At 29.9% G+C, this 14082-nt stretch overlaps 1 protein-coding gene across 1 annotated transcript; it reads left to right on the plus strand.

Annotated features, from left to right (window-relative positions):
- The first annotated feature begins 1481 nt into the window (after nucleotides 1-1481).
- On the plus strand, nucleotides 1482-12018 carry LOC100807256 (uncharacterized). The gene is made up of 13 exons (XM_006585664.4): nucleotides 1482-2400; nucleotides 2979-3108; nucleotides 3485-3660; nucleotides 6691-6808; nucleotides 7701-7779; nucleotides 7932-7975; nucleotides 8045-8118; nucleotides 8505-8607; nucleotides 8703-8864; nucleotides 8980-9159; nucleotides 9861-9908; nucleotides 10679-10735; nucleotides 10812-12018. Exons 1-13 carry the CDS (start codon nucleotides 2108-2110, stop codon nucleotides 10896-10898), a joined length of 1551 nt encoding a protein of 516 aa, XP_006585727.1. The 5' UTR covers nucleotides 1482-2107; the 3' UTR covers nucleotides 10899-12018.
- The last annotated feature ends 2064 nt before the right edge of the window (nucleotides 12019-14082 follow it).

A 14082-nucleotide genomic window follows, 5' to 3' on the forward strand; every position in this document is an offset into this window, starting at 1 on the left:
TATATATCTTTAAATTAATTATTCCCGTTCCTCATTGTTTATTCCAGAAAGTAAAAAACATTGGTTGCATCGTACTACACACTTAATCTATAATAATTAAGTTGCACGGCCTAATAAACGTAATATTGAGTTTTTTGGACTCCCTTCCTATGTGGAGTAAATGCCCAAATGAGAATATTCATTTTGTCTCACTTAGTTAAATGGAGAGAGGTCATATTAGGATGAGAGAGAGACCCATTTGAGAGAAAAAAAATAGTTACAAAACATTGAGAGAGAAAGGAGAGAAAAAATCATTGTAATTTTTGTACACCCACTAGAAAACTTTTTTCAGATTGCAACTGTAGATTCGTTCACCGTTGGATCGTGCTGATTTTTAGACAGAAGGTTCTACACACATGATAGTTCAAATTGTTTGGTTGGATAGTCAAGAAGATATTTAGAGAATGAGATAAGTGTTTTGCATTCTCTACTTTACTTTTTGGTGTTTGATCTTCTTGTCTCTATTGTAAGCCTTAGGGGTTTGTTTTGGTTTGGCTATTTGTAGTACATTTCAGTGCACTTATTGGAGACTCTCTTATATCTTTATTGATTATAATGAAGTAATTTCTATGGTCTGAACGACCCATAGTTTTTACCCTTGCATTGAGGGGTTTTCCACGTTAAACAAATTGTGTCTCTTGTATGTTTTTCTTGATTTCTATTTTGCGTTCTATTTTTATTTGTGTTTTTTTATAGATTTTTGCAAGTTTTGGAGAATTTAATTATTGCATATTGCTCTGTTATTGAGTTTGTAATTGTATTGGTCTGTTTTTCCCATCACGTGAAACAATATTATATGCAAGTTACCAATGAAGTATAATTCATTTGATTGGGTAAAATATCTAAGTGTAAATTTTATGATGATGTGTTTACGGATAAAAAAATATTATATGCAATCTAATTAATTAAAGGCAACTTTTGACATAGTTTAAATTCTTGTCCGGCTCTAGAACTAATTGAATCACATTACTTCTATTTTTTTGTGATGGTACATGATGAAGCACATTAATGTGTGGGAGTGTGGCCCATTTTTACATCCTACTTATAGCTCTAATGTCCACATGATTTTTAAATTTTGAGAGGAATGTTCGCATAAAATGTAGAATTGTATAATATGCTGTGCCTAATTATATAAAAAAAATGTTACATTAAAAGAAATGCAGAATAGTATAATATTTCGTGCCTAATTTACATTGAAAAAAATATAGAATAATGTAAAATATAAATAAGATTGGTCATCACATGATAGATTAGCGGTGGTTTAAAACGTCTCCGAGTAATTTATAATAAAAAAAAAATGTTTCATACTAGTCGTTAATCCGACGGTTGTGATTAACTGACGTTAAAAAGCTCAGCATTTGCATTTTCAACAGCGGTTTTGCAATTGTGGGAATTCAGGATTAGCGACCGTTTAAACCACCAGTAAGTCACATGTTCAACCGCCGCTAAATCCCGGTTTTTTTTTTTTTTTTTATTGAATCTCCCTTTTTAATCTTATTTTCTTTGTTTGCAAACTGGCTCAAATCCTATCAAAACCTTATCTTTTTAATTTAAAGAGATCGAGTCCGATTACACCCAGTCAAATTAAGACTTGTTGAAATTTCAAGAACGTGTAATTTACCAGAAAATTAAGAGATCATGAATGATCCAAAGGTCAGGTACGTCACCGCGTTAATCATCCTCATGTACGGCAAATTTATCAGCTGAGTTACGTAAACTTGAGTCAGGTCAACGGTTTTCGATGGTCGAAGTTATTCCTTTCAGTTTTCCAGTTTTTCTCTGTTGACTGGTTCTCATTTAATCATCACGGCAATGTTTTATTTCACTTATTTTTCTTGAAAATAATGGGACCAACTATCATGGAAGAAGACTTGTATTTCCAACTATCGCAGAAGAAGACTTGGAATTTCCAGGAACACAAGGTTCTGACAATAGCAATATTAATAAATTAGATATACTGAAGAGCTATCTATATAATCATCATATATACACTCTTTTTTCTCCATAATTAAGTTTCCTATATTCTAAGAGTGAGTGCGTGGCAATAAATCATTAGCGGGCTGCATTGATGCTTGCTTATTGGGTACAATACTTGAATGAGTTGAATCTAAAATGTGTTCTTATGATCATATTGATGATGATATTACCCATCCTAGGGTTGCTTTTCTCGCTAGAAAACAAGTTATCCCTTAATTCCAAATGGAACGAAGATGTGCAGATCAGTGATGAAATAAATAGCCTATTCTATGAACAAGAGGAGAACATCACTAGTACTGCACACTGTGCTTGTGCTTGCTGCTTCTGTGGCCGATTAAGCATCATAGTCACAAGATGCTCACTCTGCAAAGCTGCTATATATTGGTAATACGGCTTCTAATTTTCATTCACCCTTGTTGCTCTTTTTTTTTAAATGCTCTTTTGTTTTTTCTTTGGATATATATATAGAAAGAGTTACTCTTTATTTTAATGATTGATTTTCTTAAAATCTAATTGTATGATTAATTATTTATTATAATTATTAGATTTCAAGAAAATAAATAATGAATATAAAAAATAATTCAAAAAAATATTATTTTGAGTAAGTAAATCTCTTATCATAACAGTGAAAATACAATTTTAACTAAGAGTTTTCTTGCAGAGGACTGCACACCCAAATACAAGAAAAGATGGGAGTAATTTTTTTATATATACACAGTTCAAGAGTACTCCTAAAAATTAAAGGAGAAAACAAAATCATCTCGTTTTAATATATATAAAAATAAAAAAATTCCTTTTGTCTTTTTTTTATTTTTTCTTTTCTTTCCCCTTTTTCTCATCACATTTTTACATGTTTGATATTTTTGTTTGTGAGCAGACCTAAAGTTAGTTTTTCTGTCACATATCCAGTTTTAAATTTTCAATGTTTTTTTTATTGATTTCACTATTGATTTTATAATCAGCTCAAATGCATGCCGTGTTAAGCATTGGACGATTTCCCATAAATATGAATGCGTTGAGATAGAAGGGTCAGAAAATCAGCATGAATCACCTTCTAATGGAACCCATTTCCTTCTCACGGAGCCTGAAAATGTAAGCTGACATGAGTTTCCACTTTATGCTTCTTGTTAGGCTCCAAGAAAAGCTTTATGATATACCTGTATATATCCTTGGTCCATATGGTGATTATCGTAAGACAATTTCATAAGGGATTGAATTCAAATGCTGTGCTGGTAACATCCAAAAAAAAAACTCTATGATATACTAGTTGATATTATAAACAATTTCATATGTTGGGTTCTAAAGAAAAGATTACAACTAAGTTATTAATTGTATGTTAAGCAACCTACCAAACAAATATTGAGAGGAAATGTTTGGTTTGATTATAAAATTATAGATAAAATGTCATACTTTTATTTTTTGGTCTATTTGCGTTTATTTGAAAATTTTATATTAATTAATTATGCAGGATAAATACTCATTCTGTGAAGTTGAGCCGAGAAAATATGAGGGACATGTTTACTATATTGAAGGAGGAGAAAACATTGTTGAGATCAGTGATGAAACAGCTCTAAAGGATGGCTGTGCAGTGTGTGGCAATCCAAGCTCTAAAGTGTGCTCAAGGTGCAAAGCCATAAAATATTGGTAAGTCGCGTAATCTAACTTTGTCCAAACTCAACCCAACAAACTTGTGAGAAGTCAATGCTTCCTTTCTTTGTTTTCATGATTTTTTTAAGTTAATTGATTTATTCCTCTACGGCTTAATATGATATATATCTTGTTTTTTCTAAGTATATACAGTGTTGATGCCACCATTTAATGTTTTTTAACAAATTTTTCTTCTATAATGGGAAAGGAATTTAACAAATGTTTTTTTAACACAAAGTCTTCTGCCTTTTAACACATATATAGTATATCTCAATTTGTGTGTATTTACGTACGATTTTCAACAAAAATTATTATTTTTGACCAGAGTTACTTTGTGTTAATATTATAATCAAGAAAAATAAAATATCGACATATTTTCGTACAAGTTAGTTAGTTACAAAGTGTGAATATATATATATATATATATATATATATATATATATATATATATATATATATTAATTATTGTACATACTATTAGAAATCATTTTCATAAATTAATGTAATTAAGGATTAAAATATAATTATTTTATAAATATCAAAACTAAAAAGTAGTAAACATAAAGGAGCATTTTAAAATCTAACCTGTATCATCAAACTCTCACAAATATGAAACCTAAGAAAAATCCTTCACCATTGCTTACATCACATAGTTAATTAGTATAAAAAAAATTATACAATTATCCAATCACAATCTTTATGTATAACAAATTTATTAATTTTTAAATAATTATTTTAAAATAATTTAAATGATAATATATGATTACATAAACATTAAACTTTTTTTTCTTAGTATAATTCTAGAGCTAAAATCTCTTTTATTAATGAGTTTAACAGTTTTGTATTGACGGTGTAAAATAACAATTACTATTAATAAGATTTTTAAAGTAATTATCATAAAAGTTAATAATATTATCATATATAAAAAATTATAATTGAATAACAGTGTAAAAAAATTTTATATTTATAAGTGAGTATATAATCATCTTTCTCGTAATTGATCATCTAGATTAGTTGTGTTTCGATATTTAACTTCCATTAAAATTCTCAAAACAACGCCAAAATGAATACAATTCTGTGTTTATCATCATAATTAAGTTGCTTCTTTTAAAACTAATAGATGCTCCATATTACTTGACTTATAGATAATTTACTTCTATGAATGAACGTCAAAGTGAAGATATTCTTATGGAAAAATATATATAATTTGTCATAAGACTTGGATAAATTTCACTAAAAATTGTATATGATAATTGACCAAGTATGTGAACAGATGTCGTGAGCACAAGTGATGTCCAAGAACAATCACTTTCTTCAAAACATTTTGCGTCCCTTGCTAGTATATTATATTCACCGTGAGTCAATTGTTTTTTAATTAATCTTTATGTGTTATCAGTCTACAAATTTTGTATATGAATAATATAAAAAAAATTGTATTTTCAATCAAAAAAATCATTTTAGATATAACTTTTAAAATATTTTAAGGCTGGCCGGCTAGGAGTAACATTCAATGAAGTTCTCTTCAAAAAAACAAAACATGCAATGACGCGTCAAGGCTTGAGAGACTTAAAGGGGCTTGAAGCTTAATTATCATAATTTTTTAAAAAGTTATATGTAAAATGATTATGTTAATTTTTAATGGGTGTGTACACTGTATTTTCTATAGTTCAAGGCTCTTGAGAGGGGCGGACTTATGTAAGTTGACTTTCTGAATGGTGTATAAATGAAGAGCAACTAAAAAAAATTAAAAAAAATAATTATTGAACATACACACCACCTATTCAATTTTGAAAACAATTATTATTTTTTTAATGCCTACCTTCTTTATCCTATACGCCATCTCATCCATTCGAGTCCTCATGTAATTAGCTCTACCATTTTAGAGTTTACTTTAGTTTCTGGTGTAATTTAATATGTCCTAACTTTAGTCAATCAAGGACCAAAGTGAATTACCGATGATCAAGCACTTTGTATTGTCTTGTAAAAAAAAAAACACTTTGTTTTGTTGAATATTAACGATCATCGTAATCGTATAAGAGATAATATAGGATTGACCCAACAATAAAATAATAAAACATAAACTTCAATTAAAAATTATTTTGTTATTTGTTTTTTTAAAATAAAAAGGTTTTATTTGTTGACAAAAGATTTGTCTACGTTGATAAGAAAAAAAACCTATTATGTAAATATTTCATTTAAAATCAAATATTTTTCTCTTAAAATTTACTTTAGATGTCACTTATCAGTGTGGATCGATATAGTAATGTACTAAATATGAAAAGAAAAACAAAGGAGTTACACATATGAGGAAAAATTAATTTAAAAATATTTTTTATTTTCTGTTTCTATTTTTTATTATAAACATATCACGTGACTTTTAATTAGTTTTTTAAACTGTTGTATGAAAAATAAATAAATAATAATAATTTTATTGTTTTTATATATATAATTTTTTTGTAATTTTTAATTTTAAACATAAATACTATGCTTTTTATATATTAGATTTTTTTTATCAGTTAGAATATGCTGTCATTGAGTAACTTTATAATAGAAAATTATAGTATCTCTAAGCTATTAAAAGTCTTCGGTATCAAAATGACTTTTGTATTTAAATTCATATCTAAAATAACTTTTCATTAATTAATTAATATATTTTTTTGCTGTGAAAAATATAATATAATATTTTTTGCAATAAAAATCTACAAAATTAATCAATCAATAAAAATCACTATTAGTATAATTTTTAAGATGATTATTATAAAAATCATCAAATTTATTATATATCATAATTTGTAATTAAAGAACCATATAAAATTTATGCACAGTTATTATCTCGCGTATACTTGTTATATAAATTATATAAAAGGGATTATAATATATGTACATCAAATAGGTTAATTATTTTCTCCTACAGTATTTCCTGTTTTAGAAAAAAAAAATATTAGTACTATATATCCACATATGAAATGGTCTCTTATTAGATTTTTATATGCGTTTACTTCACACGGCTTCAAGATTTGTATTCAGTTCACAAACATGTCAACATTTCGATTGGAGATCTGGGCATAAGTTTCAATGTCTTGTTCAGAAGGCAAATTCAACTGAAGCAGCAATTGTCAATCAAGGAAGACCGGCAAATGGAAATGTAATTTTTCATTTCTCTATAAAAATTAAAAAATAAAATATGTTTTGTTCTCTTAAATGTTTAAAGTTCAGTTTTAACATAATGTTATGTACGGTAAAAAGTACAGTATTCCAATTATAAATTATTATATATAATAAATTTTTTAACTTTTAAAATAATAATATTAAATTAATTCAAATAATAATTTATTATTAAAATATATTAAAAATTATTTTACACTATTGATGCATACATGTTAATTTTAATTTTTTTTTTTCATCTATTTGTGTATTTTAAAATTAGAGGATGAAACACCCACAAAAAAAATTAGAGAGATCAAAATTAAACTTTGAAAATTTTAGAGGATAAAAAACATTGGGTTAAATACGTTTTTGATCCCTAATAAATATTTAAATGTTGTTTTTCTTCCTTAATAAATTTTTATTTTTGTATTGAGTCCCTAATAAAATAATAATTTAGTTTTTGATCCTTGATAGTTATTTTTAATCCTTGATAAATTTACAAATTTTGTATTTGGTCCATAATAAATTTTTTCTATTTATTATTAATCGGGACTAAAACAAAAATTTGTTAGTTTATTAAAAAATAAATACAAAATTTACTAATTTATCCATAACTAAAACAAAATAACAAGAATCAAAACAAAAATGTTGATGTATTAGGGAGTTAATACAAAATAAAAATTTATTTGAAAATAAACATAACAATATGATATTTATCAAAAAGCCAAAAACATTTTACCCATATTAAAATGCGAAGGCCATATTCTTAGCAAATTAATCCATGAATCAAAATCAATGCTTCTTTAATCATTAGAAAAATGAATTTATTGAATAAATAATTCACATTAAGGATATTAATTAAGTTTTGGCTTTCCACTCTTTCTTCACAGGTTGTAAATCTCACGAATTCAAATGAGGTTCAAGATGATGCTCATTCATCTAGTCCTCTTCGCTTGGAATTTTACTCAGGTCTCTAACATATTATTCATCTTATAGTCTTTCAGCTCTACCATATATGTTCATGTATTTTGCTACCATTCCAATTTCTATTCATTTATTTCTGAAAACCTAAATTAGAATTTAGCTCATTGTATCATGTCTTTGCTTGGTTTATGCAAAAGGAAAAACCAGTTCCAAGGCCCTGATTCGAAGTTCTATGTCTCAGGTATGATCAACATTGGAACTTTGTTGAATGAAATGGTTACTTGTGACTTCATCTTCTATTTTAATGCAGGTTGCAACCAATAATGGCCAGAAGAAGGTTGAAGATCAATTGAGAAGCCTAGAAGAAGAATTGGCGAAGATTAAGTATTGTTGTCACTTATGATTCTAAATTTATTTTTACCTTGCAATAGCTGTAGTTATGTAGAAATCTCAATCAATTTTTTCTTTCCTTTATTGCTTTTCAATATTTTTTTTAATAGAACTGGAGAATGAGAGTAGGAGAGGAACTTCGTTTTGTAGTCTCATATTTTTTCTTAGTTGGAAGTGTTACATTTGAATTTCATATGGTTGTTGTACAGGTATCTATTTGAATTCTTAAATGCATCTTCAAACCCATTTGATTTTAGTGCATATTGGTATTAGAAATAACATAATATATAGTAGCCTAGCTGGTTTTACACATTTAACCTGCTTTGCTTTCAAACTCTTTCTGTAAGTGTTGATTTCAAAATGTTTTATTGTGTTATCAGAGATGAGAACATGTCATTACTATCAGAGCGCGGCGAATGGGAAGTGCGAGCAAGGAATTCCATAGATAGACTTTATAGCTTCAGGAAAGAAAATGATCACCAGGTGATTTCATGACAATCCAAAATTGAAGTAAGCTGTGCATTGCATTTGCAGCCATTTTTTTAATGATTTTAACATTTTGTGTTCTCCATTTTCAGCTGCTTATTTTGAAGCATGAAAATGAATTAATGTCAAATGCTGAGAAGCAAGCACGTCAAATGACTAATAGTTTATCTCAGAGGCTACACTGCTTGCAGATTGCTGTGGAAAGTGGAGTTGAAGAGAGGAAGAAACAAGAAGAATATATACATATGTTGCAGGTATATTTTCCTAATTGCAGCCCCTAAAAGAAGTCATTTTTGTAAGGGAAAATGAAGTGTCATTCTTGGTTTCTTTGCTTCAAGTAATTATTCGCTGGCCATTGTAAATTTACAGAACGAATGTGCTAAGGTTAAGATAGAGCTACAAGAACAGAACAAGTGCATCAAAAGGCTTACACTAGACCTTGATAAGACCACTCAATTTCCTAGGAGAAAAACTGAAGAGACAAGACAAAAACTAATCAATGCTTTGAGTGAAATTGCAGCTGTTGAATCCAATGCTAACTGTGCTGAGGTACTATTTGTTTGTGTTTGTGTTATTTTCTTCATGTCACCCTTTAGTTGGATTATATTAGAAAACCTCCTAGGCTTTTGTAGCCTCTCAAGGAGGTTAGGACTTGAGATGTTAGTAGGAATGCTTACTACATTAGAATTCAGCGAGACTCATGTTAAATTGGTTACATAGTCAAGGTTTGCACTGCACTACAGAAGCCAATTAGGTGTCATTAATTATGATTTGTTGTCCTTGGACATTGTAAACAAACTGACTCAAAATCTGTAACAAATGCTCTTAACAATGTACCTAACAGGGATGGTGAGCAAGTTTTGTGAGAAGTACAAGGTGTTGGCTGGAAGCTATATCATATTGATGAAGATGTATTGATATGAATATGGATAAATTGGTTAATAGAGGATATCCATAATAAACTCAAGATCCATGGATTGCACACCCTAACAAAGGGGAATAAGACCTTAGAAAATGAACATTTATTGCAATAGATTGCCAATTGGGGGATTATGACATTAACTAACATGTGGTTGGTTCAGAGTACATGCTTGATTCCCTTAAAGTAAGGTCTCAGATTCAATGCATTAGTCCTCACATATCATCATGATCCATTAATGTTTCTGTTGGGGAATATATATGATCTTTGTGCCACTTACTTTATTATGGATTTAGAGGTTTTCTGCTTCTCATTTCACAATTCTACTCAGGTGTCCCAGCCAATTAGTTTGAGCAGAAATCCAACCTTTACAAAACAGGTAACTGGAGTTAATAGAATGAATCTAGAATCATAATAGAATTTGCTGTTTTCATGTTCAAGAAAAAATATACTGTGAACCATGAAAACTGTTTCAAGGAATTGGATTCTCTACAATCACTTGTGTGACTGCATGAAATCCTGGCCACTGAAAATACATTTTATATATATATTTGTAGGAGAGATCTACTTACTCCAAGAGTAACTTTTTTAGAGTTAATCTTTGAGAATTATTCTTCATCTTCACCATTCATTTTCTTGAGATCTAATAGTTAAGATTAATTACTTATTACAACCATTAGATCTTAAAAAAATGAATGGGGAGGATGAGGAGTAACTCTAAAAGAATTACTCTTGAAGTGAATTCCCTACTGTGTGTGTATATATATATATATAAAATTTAAGAAAATACAACTCAAAAAATTGTGTACCATTAGATGATAACTACAGGACCCTGCAGTAGGGAATCCAAATCTGTATTCTAAATATATAATTAAAGAAAAATCATATGATAGTGTTTAGAAATGAGAAATATAAAACTTTACTCATAACAAGGATGATTACGTTATGATGATTACCCCGGCTCTAACAAATATCTATTACATTCAAAAGAAAACTTTACTCATAACATCTATGTTTAATAATGAATCACATGCCATTGGTTATAACAAATCTTACATATTTATAATTTAGAATAGATTGACCAAAAATGTTATTTTTGTCAAGACTAGCTTGCCCAAGAGAACTGAAATTACTTCTACAATTATGTAGGGTTGTTCAATTTGCCTAGCCAATGAGAAGAACATGGCCTTTGGTTGTGGACACATGGTAAACTCCAAAAAACACTACCATTTTTCCCCTTTCATTTTAATGCAATGCTGATTTGTAAGTGGTTCAAATGCAGACTTGTTTAGAGTGTGGACCAAAAATTCGCGAGTGTCATATATGCCGAAGGCAGATCACCAGTCGTATAAGGTTGTTTCCTAATTAAATGATGGAGAAGTTGATAAGCATTTTCTATAAGAATGCCATTATGTTCGTGCACCACCATTAAACAGACTTTTTTTTTTCATTTTCTGCTACGTATATATGCTTAGTAATAAGAGAAAGTCTTGACCATCAGATTTTACATTGATAGTCAAGATTATATAAATTACATAAAGGTCATCAGGATTTGACCGTGTATATATTTATGTATTTGTGTGCTTACATATGTATGTATGTATCGGTATTTATATATGAAAATCTATGTAAAGCTTAATATTTTGTTGAACTGAACATCAATGCAGAAGACAGTGCTAACAACAAAAGAAAATGATAAACATTCAGACATGGCCATCCACGAAACTTGTGATATGTTATACAGCTATATACTTTGATGATGGCTTAATTTATGTCCCAATGTAGTTTTAATTCCTTAGTAATTCGGTATAGCCTATGGATGACATTGACTAAAAGATGTTGGAATTGTTCAATCTTGAAAAGTAAGTTGTTTACTCTATAGTATAATAGAATTTATCTGTTTGAGATGGACGTGAATGTGTATTTGAGGTGAATTGCAGAGATGTACATTGGCACATAAGATGTGCTCGCACACCTACAAATGGCACTCTGATGTTGAAGTCAATAATAATGCAATCAAAGTGACCTAATGTATATTAAGACTATGTTTGACAAAATTAGCTGAAAAGTTAGCTGACAGTTAAAAAGCTAGCTAGTAGCTTTTTTTTAGAAGGTAGAAACTAGCTGAAATGTCTTGTTTTACATAGCCTAAGTGTTCAACAGAGTGTGTATAGGAATAGTTATAACATGTCCTAAGGAAAATCAGGTTTCATCAAATGCATTCCAATACAACACATTGGCTGAGTTTCCTTTATCTACCAAGACTCGCTTGATATTGTATCCTTCACCCGTAAGGTGATTACTTTCATTTGGCAACACTCCTTCAAAACATCCACTTGTGAGTATTAGAGGAGGATGCCTTGTCGTATAGAGATGACCGACCTTGTATAGCTTTTACTAGATGAGTTGGTTGGTCATCAAAATAAAATTATGTTTAGCTAAAAATTGTTGTTAATTACATTGGTTGGCGAGTTAATGCTTTGAAATGATTCTGGGGGTTTTGAGTTCAAATGCATGATTTTTGGCAATGTGATTGTTGATGATGTAAAGGTGTATTTTTTAATTTTATTTTGATGTTATGGATATATTCTTGATGTTGAGAAGTTGTTTGGAAACATTCAATGAATCTAACTTGAATTTGGAAATTTATAAAATGGTAATTTAGGGAAGGCGAGTTTTTTATAGACCTATTTTGCAAAATTCACTGAGCAAATTCAGATTCGCTGAGTGAAAAATACAACTAAAGGGTACCAAATGGTGTTTTTGCCTATATTTTTTGAACAACAATATGTTTTCGCGTCATTGGCTAAGTGTGGCTGCATGGTCATTAAGAGAAAATGGTCCATGTTGCTGAACAACCGAAGTTTAGGTTATTCACCAAGTGAGACCTGAGTGGGGTGATGCTAGGTGCACCCAGCATTATTGTTGGTGCACCCAACATTTTAAGTGAATGGACGAAAATGTCCTTCACTTAAAATTTAAAAGTTGTAAACCCATTTCACTGTTCATAGTTTCCGTACGACTCATCCTCCTTGCGCCGCTTCCTTTTCTTGGTTGTGCGTTCGAGCTTCTTCTATTCTTGAGCGTCTGCATTGGTTGCTTCCTTAGAGGTTTGTTTGTCGCCCATTGGGTGATTCGTTGTCGGCATTGAGGACCTACAGCTTTATTTTGTTGTTTCACCGTCGAGGTAAGCTTCTGCTCTCCATTATGTAGACAAAGGATCAAGCTGAATGTTTTGATGATGCCAAAGGATCACATGTTTTTCAAAGCTTTATTCAAGACAAAGAAATTAAAGATATTCAAGATGGATGATCAAGACAGTCTCTAGAGTCTTAGGAAGGGCATATTAAATAGGAAGGGAATTCCTAATTGAAGTAGCAAAAGGTTTGGCCAAGAAATTTAAGTTAAAAAGTCTTTTTCAAGATATTTACTCTCTGGTAATCGATTACCAGAGGATGTAATCGATTAACAGTGGCCAAAAATGATTTACAACAGCTATTAAAATTTGAATTCAAAATTTGCACTGTGTAATCGATTACACATGGTAATCGATTACCTGCAGTTATTGAACGTTTTAATTCAAATTTTAAAGCTTGTAATCGATTACACACATACTGTAATCGATTACCAGAGGAGATTTTCAGAAAATATTCTCAACAGTCACATCTTTTCGTTTGGTTCTTGAATGACCATCAAAGGCCTATATATATGTGACTTGAGACACGAATTTGTTAAGAGTTTTTCAGAACAACAAGTGTTTATTCTCTCAAAAAGCAAAATCGTTTTATCCTCTTAAGAATTCCTTGGCCAATTCAATTGCAATTCATTAAGGAATCATTTGAGTGCTCAGATTGTAAAATCTATCTCTTTCAAGAGAGATTCATTCTTCTTCTCTTTCTGATTCACTAAGGGATTAAGAGACCGAGGGTCTCTTGTTGTAAAAGAATTCTAAACACAAAGGAAGGATTGTCCTTGTGTGTTTAGAACTTGTAAAAGGAATTTACAAGATAGTGGAACTCTCAAGCGGGTTGCTTGGGGACTGGACGTAGGCACAAGGGTGTGGCCGAACCAGTATAAATTTGAGTTTGCACTTTCTCTTCCCTTAAACTCCTTTATTTATTATTGTTTTATATTCATATTCAAATTGTTCTATTTGAATCAATATTTAAGAAGTTCATTATTAAGGGAATTTATAACTTGATAGAATTTTAATTGGGGAAATAGTTTGTAATATCTTAATTCAACCCCCCCCTTCTTAAGATATCTGAGGCCACTTGTCTAACAAGTGGTATCAGAGCTTCATTCTTGTATAAAGTTTAGAAGCTTCAAGAAAAATGGCCTCAGCAAATTCCTTATTTCCAGAAGGAAATTCTATCAATAGACCTCCAATCTTTAATGGAGAGGGTTACCACTACTGGAAAACCCGAATGCAAATTTTTATTGAGGCAATAGACTTAAGTATTTGGGAAGCCATAGAAATAGGGCCATATATACCCACCACAGTAGAAAGAATTACAACAGATGGTAGCACATCAAGTGAAAGCATAACAATA

This window comes from Glycine max, chromosome 8, assembly GCF_000004515.6.
Source record: "Glycine max cultivar Williams 82 chromosome 8, Glycine_max_v4.0, whole genome shotgun sequence".
Lineage (NCBI taxonomy): Eukaryota > Viridiplantae > Streptophyta > Magnoliopsida > Fabales > Fabaceae > Glycine > Glycine max.